Source organism: Mandrillus leucophaeus, unplaced genomic scaffold, assembly GCF_000951045.1.
Source record: "Mandrillus leucophaeus isolate KB7577 unplaced genomic scaffold, Mleu.le_1.0 Scaffold106, whole genome shotgun sequence".
NCBI classification, from domain to species: Eukaryota; Metazoa; Chordata; class Mammalia; order Primates; family Cercopithecidae; genus Mandrillus; species Mandrillus leucophaeus.
Genome location: NW_012098765.1, coordinates 452,898 through 463,508, shown reverse-complemented (window position 1 = coordinate 463,508; position 10,611 = coordinate 452,898). Strand labels below are relative to the sequence as shown.

The 10,611-nt window shown below is 43.2% G+C and overlaps 1 protein-coding gene across 6 annotated transcripts in view; it reads right to left on the bottom strand.

Annotated features, from left to right (window-relative positions):
- The window catches only part of LOC105541640 (carcinoembryonic antigen-related cell adhesion molecule 1), a 21,308-nt gene that overhangs the window by 2,598 nt on the left and 8,099 nt on the right, over positions 1-10,611 (bottom strand). Inside the window, exons 5-9 of one of the 6 annotated variants that reach the window (XM_011982763.1) lie at positions 9,162-9,449; positions 6,334-6,345; positions 2,803-2,920; positions 2,025-2,077; positions 1,352-1,383 (exon numbers count right to left, since the gene is read on the bottom strand). In XM_011982763.1, the coding sequence (XP_011838153.1) occupies positions 1,352-1,383; positions 2,025-2,077; positions 2,803-2,920; positions 6,334-6,345; positions 9,162-9,449 (503 nt within the window). Of the gene's footprint in view, positions 1-1,347; positions 1,384-1,773; positions 2,957-5,517; positions 5,583-6,333; positions 6,346-9,161; positions 9,450-10,611 lie in introns of those variants that run through there. The other 5 variants (XM_011982788.1, XM_011982773.1, XM_011982798.1 and 2 more) reach the window with 5 other exon arrangements.

Here is a 10,611-nt window from a genome sequence, read left to right as displayed (position 1 = left end):
AAGCTCCCCCCCCCGGGTTCACGCCATTCTCCTGCCTCAGCCTCCCGAGTAGCTGGGACTACAGGCGCCCGCCACCTCACCCGGCTAATTTTCTTTTTTTTTTGAGACGGAGTCTGGTTCTGTCGCCCAGGCTGGAGTGCAATGGCATGATCTCAGTTTGCTGCAAGCTCCACCTCCCAGGTTCAAGCGATTCTCCTGTCTCAGCCTCCCAAGTAGCTGGGATTATAGGCATCCACCACCATGCCCAGCTAATTTTTTATATTTTTAGTAGAGACAAGGTTTCACCGTGTTGGCCAGGCTGGTTTAGAACTCCTGACTTCAAGTGATCCACCTGCCTTGGCCTCGCAGACTGCTGGGATTACAGGTGTGAGCCACTGTGCCTGGCTGGAAGGGTTTCTTTTTAAGGGGAGGTCGTGTAGTATTTCATGATTTGGGTGCTGCTTACCTAGGTGTGTTCAACTTGTGAAAGTTCATACATTGTGAAAGTATAATTGTGATTTAGCATTTTTCAGTATGTGTGTTTGCTCTATAGAAAAGGTAAAATGAAAATGAAAAATTCTTATTTTTTTGTTTTTTTTGAGATGGAGTCTCTCTCTGTCGCCCAGGCTGGAGTGCAGTGGCGTGATCTCAGCTCACTGCAAGCTCCACCTCCCGGGTTCACACCATTCTCCTGCCTCAGCCTCCCGAGTAGCTGGGACTACAGGTGCCCGCCACCACTCCTGGCTAATTTTTTGTATTTTTAGTAGAGACGGCGTTTCACCATGTTAGCCAGGATGGTCTCGATCTCCTGACCTCGTGATCTGCCTCCCAAAGTGCTGGAATTACAGGTGTGAGCCACCACGTCCGGCCATAAAATGGAAAATTCTATACAATTATTATAAAAAACAGGATCTCAGATCTACTAAAATTGAAATTATCGTTTTGACTGTAAGAGCAGGATCAGACTGAAGGTAGGGGAGTGAGAATGATTCAGTGCTTTCCTTTTGTAGGCCATTGTGCTGGGTGCTCTATGTAGGTTATCTTGTTTAATCCCTTCAACTTCTCTTTGAAGTAGGCAGAATGCCCATTTTACAGATGACAAAGCTGAGGATCAAAGAGGTTAGGTTACTTGACAAGGGTCACAGAGCTACTAAGAGTAACATCCAGTATTCAGACACAGGAGGGGAATAATTCCAAAATGCACATTCTTGCTGCAAGGTAGACTCATGGGAGTGATTACAAATATTTCTTTGTTGTTGCACTGAGGAACATTAACCCAAACTTGATGTTACATTGTGTCTTCAGGAATAACCAATTCTCTACAGAGTCATTTCCATGAGAAAATAAGCCCATGAAAACCGGATATGCTTACCTTGTTAGGTGGGTCGTTGGAGTGGTCCTGAGCTGGAAAAGCAAAAGAAGAGTTAGCAATCCATGGAAGTGCAAAGCTGACTTAAGGTGATTCTAGCTGAAGGGGGTGGCAGTTGGAGGGTGGGGAGATTAAGGATTAGTTAAGGAATTTGCTTCCCTCAGAGTGTATGGTCCAGACCCAGCACGTTAGTACCAGAGAGGGGGCAGGGGCAGAGCCACAGGAGGCCACAATCCACTTCTGAAGAGTTCTACCAGTTCACAAGGCCTTGATTTTTGCCCAGATGTATTTCTCACCAACATGCTCCAGTGGCAAGGAGGAGCAGCACCCACAGCACCCACAAGACAAGGAAAGTCTCACCAAGGGAGAGTGCCCACATCCGTAATAGAGGCAGGAGGTGGAAGGAGTAAGGCTGAGGAAATGGCTCCTGGAAACACGGGATCTTCCTCAGGCCTGCCTGGCCAAGGCAGACTGAGCCTCTCTCCTCAGATGTGTCTCAGGGGACTCCTGTGGCTAGGAAGGGTGGGAAGACCTATGCCACTTAGGGTTGGGAAATAGAGATCCTTTCTGTGACAATTCACAAGGGAGGGAGTGGTTTGGGAATCCAGGATTCCCTGCCAGGGGAGGGCACGTGGTGGAACATACCAGTTCTCACTGGGTAAGTGGCTTTACTTACTGCGGTTGGAGACTGAGGGTTTGTGCTCTGTGAGATCACGCTGGTCAGTTGCCCTAAATAAATATCAGACACTGTGACTGCTATTCCCAAGCACAGGATCTTTGTTCTTTGAGTTAGGAAGGACACTGTGAGCAGGTAATTCCTTGGAGTCCTTGATGTTCATACTGCCTTTCTTCTGAGGGCCTCATTCCTTAGTCTAACTACAGTCCCTTCTAATGTTTAATCTTTTCCTGTTTGCTGGATGTTCACATTTCATTTCATTGTTTATCATCTGCTTCTGTGCCTACTTCTATCCTTAAAACCTTTCCCATTTTGTTTTCCAGGGTAGATACTTTTTTTTTTTCTTCTCTATTTATTGTTCAAGAGGACTTTGGTTGTTTTTGCTTTCTCTTAGGTTCTCTTCCTATGCTATTTCTCCCTCCTCTTCCTGCTGTGGTCAACAGAACATGTGACTTGCTTTCTCCTGCTGCTTCTTCCATTTTTTCATTTGTTTTCCTTCTTAGACCTTGCTTTCCCTGACTAGGGGACAGAGAAACATACTTGAGTCTCTTCCTCTAGATTAGATGGGGATTGGAATAGCCTTGTCCAGGAGATAATGGGAGATAGGGAGCATGAAGACCAGGGAAGAGGAAACCTGTGGGAATTAGTGCCAAGAAGCAGAAGTTTAGTGGGAGGAGAATGAGATCCAGGCCCAGAGACAGGCAAAGAAATTCTTTCCCTCTCCCAAGCATGGCAGTCAGCCTTGGAGGAAACAGAACAAGAGGAAAGGCCATCATACCTGCCAGTCTTGCTAAAATGCAGAAAACACGCCAGGGCTGCTACTATCAGAACAACCAGGGCCAGTACTCCAATCACAATGCCAGCAATGACCCCAGCTGGGAGGCTATTTTCTTGTGCTGGATTATTATCCGTCATGGAAAGAAAAGAGAAGAAATGAAGGTGAAATTATTTTACAGTGGGGGCTGGGAAACAACTCTCAGAATGAAGTAGTTTCTAATAGTTCCTTCAAGGAATACAGTTTCGTTGTAGGAAGGTTGCTGGAAAGTGATTAGCTAACTATATCCTTGCAATTTTTTTTTTCAATCACCATGTTTCTTTTTTTCTTTTCTTTTCTTCTTCTTCTTCTTTTTTTTTTTTTTTTTGAGACGGAGTCTTGCTCTGTCACCCTGGCTGGAGTGCAACTGGAGATCTTGGCTCACTGTAACCTCTGCCTCCCAGGTTCAAGCGATTCTCCTGCCTCAGCCTTCCAAGTAGCTGGGACTACAGGCATGTGCCACCAAGCCTGGCTAATTTTTGTATTTTTTTAGTAGAGACGGGGTTTCACCATGTTGGCCAGGCTGGTCTTGAACTCCCGACCTTGTGATCCACCTGCCTCAGCCTCCCAAAGTGCTTGGATTATAGGCGTGAGCCACCTCGCCCAGCCCCAGTCACCATGTTTCTAGGTTGATGATCTCTCTTCTGTCAATTCCACCCTGGCCTTTCTACACTCAGACATTTTTAAGGCTTTGAAATGTGAGAAAGGCTGATTGCTATTTTGTATATGATTAGAACTTTCCACCTTTTTCATGGTTGCATCTTTTTCTCAGTGTCTCAGTTGTGACAGTCTGTGCATTCTGAATTCACCACCTCTTTTGCATAGAGAACTGGCTTCCCACTGGCTCCCAGCAGGGGTATGAAAGCAAGCCCAGTTCTGCGTGACTGTTTTACTCTGAAGTGTGAATGGCTGGAGGACTCCCTGTCAGCCTTGCAGAAATGCTCTTAGAACTTCACTGCAGGCCGGGTGCCATGGCTCACGCCTGTAATCCCAGCACTTTGGGAGGCCGAGGCGGGTGGATCACGAGGTCAGGAGTTCAAGACCAGCCTGGTCAAGATGGTGAAACCCCATCTCTACTAAAAATACAAAAATTCTCCAGGGGTGGTGGCAGGCGCCTGTAATTCCAGCTACTTAGGAAGCTGAGGCAGGAGAATCGCTTGAACCCGGGGGGTGGAGGTTGCAGTAAGCCGAGATCACACCACTGCACTCAAGCCTGGGTGACAGAGTGAGGCTCTGTCTCAAAAAAACAACAAAAAACAAACAAACAAACAAACAAAAAAAACTGCACTGCAATCTAAAACTTCCTTCCTTTCTTTCTCTTCCACAGGAATCAGATCTGCATCATGGTCTGAGGTTCCTCTCACTCTCGCCTCACTTTCTCTCACAGGCATTTCCCCAGTTAATTATCTCGTATGTTTAATCTCATCTTCAGTGTATCTAGGTAGATGGAAACGGACATACCAGGCTTGAGACTCTGCTTTAATTCCTTTTTTTCCCCTTTCCCATATTTGATCATAGCCATGTCCCGGTGGGTTTCTTGTATAATGCTTCTCCCCCTATATATATAAAATAAATATACAAATAATACCTTTTGCATCTATTTCTTCTTCTTTTTATTTTGAGGCAGGTTCTCACTCTATCACCCAGGCTGGAGTGCAGTGGCACAATCATGGCTCATTGTAGCCTTTTGGGATCAAGTGATCCTCCCACCTCAGTCTCCTCGATAGCTGGGACTACAAGCACATGCCACCACACCTGGCTAATTCTTTTTCTTTCTTTCTTTCTTTTTTTTGAGACCGAGTTTCACTCTTGTTGCCCAGGCTAGAGTGCAATGGCGTGATCTCGGCTCACTGCAACCTCTGCCTCCCAGGTTCAAGCGATTCTTCTGCCTCAGCCTCCTGAGTAGCTGGGATTACAGGCACGTGCCACCACGCTCAGCTAATTTTGTATTTTTAGTAGAGATGGGAGTTCTCCATGCTGGTTAGGCTGGTCTTGAACTCCCAACCTCAGGTGACCTGCCTGCCTCGCCTTCCCAAAGTGTTGGGATTACAGGCGTGAGCCACCACGCCCACCCACCTGGCTAATTTAGAAAAATAATTTTTGTAGAGATAGGATTCCACTATATTGCCCAGGCTGGTCTTAGACTCTTGGGCTTAAGAGATCCTCCAGCCTTGGTCTTCCAAGTGTTGGGATTACAGATGTGAGCCACTGTGTCCAGCCTATTTCTCCTTTATATCTGTTGCAACTATTTGGGGCTTAACCCTCACCAGTCAACTCAGGCTGGTGATTAATGCTATGTTAGCTACTTTTGTGGGGTACTTCCTATGTGCCAGGCCCTGTGCTGCTAAATGCTTTACGTGTATCTCATTTGATCCATAAAATGGTGCTGTCAGGTAGACATTATTTCCATTTTAAATATGAAAAAATGGAAGCTTAGAGTGGTGAAAAGCTTACCTAAAGTCAGATGGCTAGTGAGAGGTGGATCTGAGATTTGACTCTAGGACTACATGATTTCAAGGCTAATGATATTAGCAGTAGTAATAGCAGCTAACATTTATGAAACATTTCCTCTGTGTGTGGTGTTTTGCTGAAGGTTTATTATTACATTAAATCTTTAAAATAACACTAAGGGGCCAGGCGTGGTGGCTCACACCTCTAATCCCAGCACTTTGGGAAACTGAGATGGGAGGATTGCTTGAGCCCAGGAATTTGAGTCCAGCCTGGGTAACATGGTGAGATTCTGTCTCTTTGAAAACAAAAATAAAAATAAATTAGCCAGGTGTGATAGCATGTACTACTTAGGAGGCTAAGGTGGGGGAATTGCTTGAGCCCAGGAGGTTGAAGCTGCAGTGAGCTGTGTTTGCACCACTGCACTCCAGTTTGGGTGACAGAGTGAGACCCTGTCTCAAAAACAAAACAAAAACCCAAAAGCCTTGCAATACTATGGAGCAGGCATTCTCAGTGCAATTTTCGGTTGAGTAATCCGAGGCTCAGAGTAGTTAAAAATCTTGTGCAAGAAAGAAATTCATAACTGTAGGCCAGGTACAGTGGTGCACGACTGTAATCCCAGCAATTTGGGAGGCTGAGGCAGATGTATCACTTGAGCTCAGGAATTTGAGACCAGCTGGGCAAGATGGTGAAACCCTGTCTCTACAAAAAATTACAAAAATTAGCTGGGGGTGGTGGTGCGTGTCTGTAGTTTCAGCTACCCATGAGGCTGAGGCAGGAGGATTGCTTGAACCTGGGAGGTTAAGGCTGCAGTGAGCCATGATCAGCCTCGGTGACAGTGAAAACCTGTCTCAAACCAAAAAAAAAAAAAAAAAAAAAAAAGTTGTTCTTCAAAAAAGATCATTATAATTGACAACTTGTAACTAGATTGACTAAGAAAGAAAGAAGATTCATATTACTAAAGTCAGAAATGAAAGTGAAACATTACTACTAATTCTGCAGAAATAATAAGGATTATAAGAGTACTATGAGTAATTGAATGCCAACAGATTGCATTACCTGGATGAAATGAACAAATTCCTAGAAACACAAAACCTGCCATGATAGAATCATGAATAAATAGAAAATCTGAATAGACCTATAAGCAGTAATGAAAATGAGTTGATAAAAGCATTTGACAAAATTCAACATTCTTTCATGCTAAAAAACACTGAAACTAGGAATAGAAGGAAATTCTCAACATAATAAATGCTACACGTGAAAACCCCCAGCTACCATCATAGTCAATGGTGAAAGATTGAAAACTTTTCCTTTAAGATCAAGAATAAGACAAGGATGCCTGCTTTTGCCACTTCTATTCAATGTAGTATTGGAAGACCTAGACAGAACAATTAGCCAAGAAAAAAAAAGCATCTAGATTGGAAAGAAGTACAATTATACCTGTTTGCAGAATACACTAACTTATATATAGAAAACCCTAGAGATCCCACAAAAAAAACTATTAGAATAATAAATTCAGCCAAGTGGCAGTATACAAAATCAACAAACAAAAATCAGTTGTATTTTTGTATACTAACAATGAACAATTCAAAGGAAAATTAAGAAAAAAATTATGTTTATAAGAGCTTTAAAAATACTTAGAAATAAACTTAACCAAAGAGGTGAAAGATTTGTACCCTGAAAATACAAAACATTGCCAAAAGAAATTAAATAAGACATAAATGGAAAAGACATCCCATTTTCATGGATTAGAAGACTTAATATTGTTAAGATGACAGTACTACCCAAAGTGATCTACAGATTCAGTGCAATCTCTATCAAAATTCCAGTAATATTTTTTGCAGAAATAGAAAAATTCATTCTAAAATTTATATAGACTCTGGAGGGACCATGAATAGTCAAAGCAATCTTGAAAAAGAACAAAGTTGAAGGGCTCATACTTCCTGGTTTCAAAATTTTTTACAAAGTTACGGTAATCATCACGCCCATAATCTTAGCACTTTGGGAGGTGGAGGTGGGTGTATTGCTTGAGCTCAGGAGTTTGAGACCAGCCTTGACAACATGGTGAAACCCCACCTCTACAAAGAAAAGCAACAAAACTAAATGAAAAAACCCCACACAACAACAACACAACAAACAAACAAAACCCAAAAGCTACAGTAATCAAAACAGTATGGTACTGGCAAAAAGAAATAGAAACCAGTGGAATAAAATATAGAGCCCAGAAAGAAATGTTTGCATACATAGCCAAATGGTTTTTGACAAGGGTGCCAAGTTCATTCAATGGGGAAAGGATAGTCTTTTCAACAAATGGCATTGAAGAAACTGGATATCCCTGCAAAAGAATGAAATTGAACCTTTATGTAACACCATATGTAAAAATTAATTCAAAATGCATAAAAGACCCAAATGTAAGAGCTAAAACTATAAAGCTCTTGGAAGACAGAGTGAAAACTTTGGAACTTTGAATTTGGCAATGATTTCTTGGCTATGACACCAAAAGCATAGGCAACGAAAGAAGAAATAGAGAAATTGAACTTCATGAAAATTAAAAGCTTTTGTGCATCAAAGCACATTATCACAAAAGTGAAAAGACCTCTTATAGTATGGGAGAAAATATTTGAGAATCACGTATCTGATAAGAGATTAATATCCAAAATATATAAAGAACTACTGCAACTCAACAAAAAATCCCCAAACAACCCAATTAAAACATGGGCAAAGAACTTGAATAAACATTTCTCCAAAGAAGATAAATGGCCAATAAGCACATGAAAAGATGCTAAATATTGCTAATCATTAGGGAAGTGCAAATCAAAACTCCAGTGATATACCACCTTACAACCATTAGGATGGCCCTTGTAAAAAACAAAACAAAACAAAACAAAACCAAAAAACAACAAATGTTTTTGAGGATGTAGAGAAATTGGAACTCTAGTGCATTACTGGCGGGAATGTGAAATGGTATAGCCACTGTGGAAAATGGTATGATGGTTCTTCAAAATTAACCAGAATTACCATTTGATCCAGCAGTTCCACTTCTGCGTATCTATTCAAAAGAACTGAAAGCAGGGATTTGAACAGATGTTTGTATACCCATGTGTGTAATAGCATTATTCATAATAGCCAAAAGGTGGAAGCAACCTAACTGTCCATAGATGGATGAATGGATAAGCAAAATGTGATATATCTATCTACACAGCGTAATAGTATTCGGTCTCCAAAAAGAATGAAATTCTGATACGTTCTACAACATAGATGGACCTTGAAGACATTATGCTACATGAAGTAAGCCAGACACAAAAGGACAAATATTGCATGCATCCATCTGTATGAGAGTTACTTAGAATAGTTAAATACAGGGTGGGCACAGTGGCTCATTCCAGTAATCCCAGCACTTTGGGAGGCGGAGGCTGAGACTAGGAGATTGAGACCAGCCTGGGCAACACAGTGAAACCCCATCTCTACAAAAAAATTTAAAAAATTAGCCAGGCATGGTGGTGCACACCTGTAGTCCCAGCTACTCTGGAGGCTGAAGTGGCAGGATTGCTTGAGCCCAGGGGATTGAGGCTGGAGTGAGCTTTGATCACACCACAGCACTCCAGCCTGGGTGACAGATCAAGACCCCGTCTCAAAACCACAAAATAAACAAAAAAACCCAACCAACCAAAAAAAAAACACCAAAAAACAAAAAACAAAAACAAAAAAACGAAGTATATTTGATTCAGAGCCTAAGCTCTTAACCACTTTGCAATTCTGTTTGCTATAATGGTCTCTTCATTGAGATTCTGCCTCATGTGAGTTTCATCCATTTTGCACACCATTGGCAGAGTAATCCTCCAGGGACATATAGGAAGGGGTGAGGAGTCACTTACAGTTTACGATGAGCACGATGGGGTCGCTTCGGTTCTTACTGATTAGGTTGAAGACCTCACACGAATACTTCCCAGCATCCTCTCTCTTGACAGGGTTTATGCTGAGGGTGGCATTGTCCTGGGACAGCTTCATCCTCTCTGAGGACGGGAGACTCTGGTCCTTGAAGAACCAACTGATGGAGATTCCAGTGTCATTTGTGGAGCAGGTCAGGTTCACAGAATCCTTATCTTCTGTGACTGTGGTCTTGCTGGCTTTGATTTGGGGCTGTGCTACTACTGGACTTAGTTCTGTGGACAAACAGAGTATCTGAGATAACCTCCTGAGAACAGGGTTGGGGCCTGGGGCCTGGGGCTATGCTCCTTTCCCTGAGATCTTAGCCAGCTCTCAGGTCCCACAGTGAGCTGTGCAAAGGTGACCAACCAGGGGATAGCCCTGACCCTCTGCAGAAGGTCAAGTGTCTTTGTTCAGGTGATGATCTGTAAGGAGAGGGCTATACTTCCCTTCTGACCCCAGATTGTCTCAGAGTGACCCTCTGGGTATCTCTGTATCCCCACTTGGAATTCTCTTCTCAGTGTGCAGACCGAGCAACATCATCAGGTAGAATGTTTTGCCCACTGACTTTTTTTTTTTTTTTTTTTTTTTTGAGACAGAGCCTTGCTCTGTCGCCCAGGCTGGAGTGCAGTGGCATGATCTTGGCTCACTGCAAACCCCGCCTTTCGGGTTCATGCCATTCTCCTGCATCAGCCTACCGAGTAGCTGGGACTACAGGCGCCTGCCACCACACCCGGATAATTTTTTGTGTTTTTAGTAGAGACCAGGTTTCACTGTGTCAGCCAGGGTGGTCTCGATCTCCTGACCTTGTGATCCCCCACCTCAGCCTCCCAAAGTGCTGGGGTTACAGGCATGAGCCACCATGCTCGGCCTCCCACTGACTTTTGTGTGACCCTTTCCTGGAGCTTTCTGTGATCAGGCCTCCTTCCTGTGACTGTCACTTTACATAAAAAAGGGAAGGTAGTGTGTTTTTTCATTAAATAATTTTTTAGAGAATGAAGTTGGCCCATCCAGTCTTCACGACCTTAGTATCTGGAGAAGTTCCAATCCGAAGGATTTCTCACTGTAAAGAGGAGTTTTACTTCCTGGTCTGTGGATAGAATATCATAGTGAAGGAGATTCCTAGAGAGTAGGCACAGTGTTAACAAAAGGCTGATATTCTTACCTTCTCTACAAATACACACTGTTTGGCATTGCCCATTCTCTCCAATGCAGAGCCCCTGTGGCTGAATCTCTGGATTTCTCCAAGTGTGGGTCACTTGCTGTGTTCTGTGCTATCCCACGTGCTGTGCCCACAGTCTCACACAGCTGGTGACTTCAGAGCCAGGACAAGCTCAGGGAGGTAGCCTGACCCAGGAGAGGATCAGGTGTTGACTGCTTTTTTTTTTTTTTTTTTTT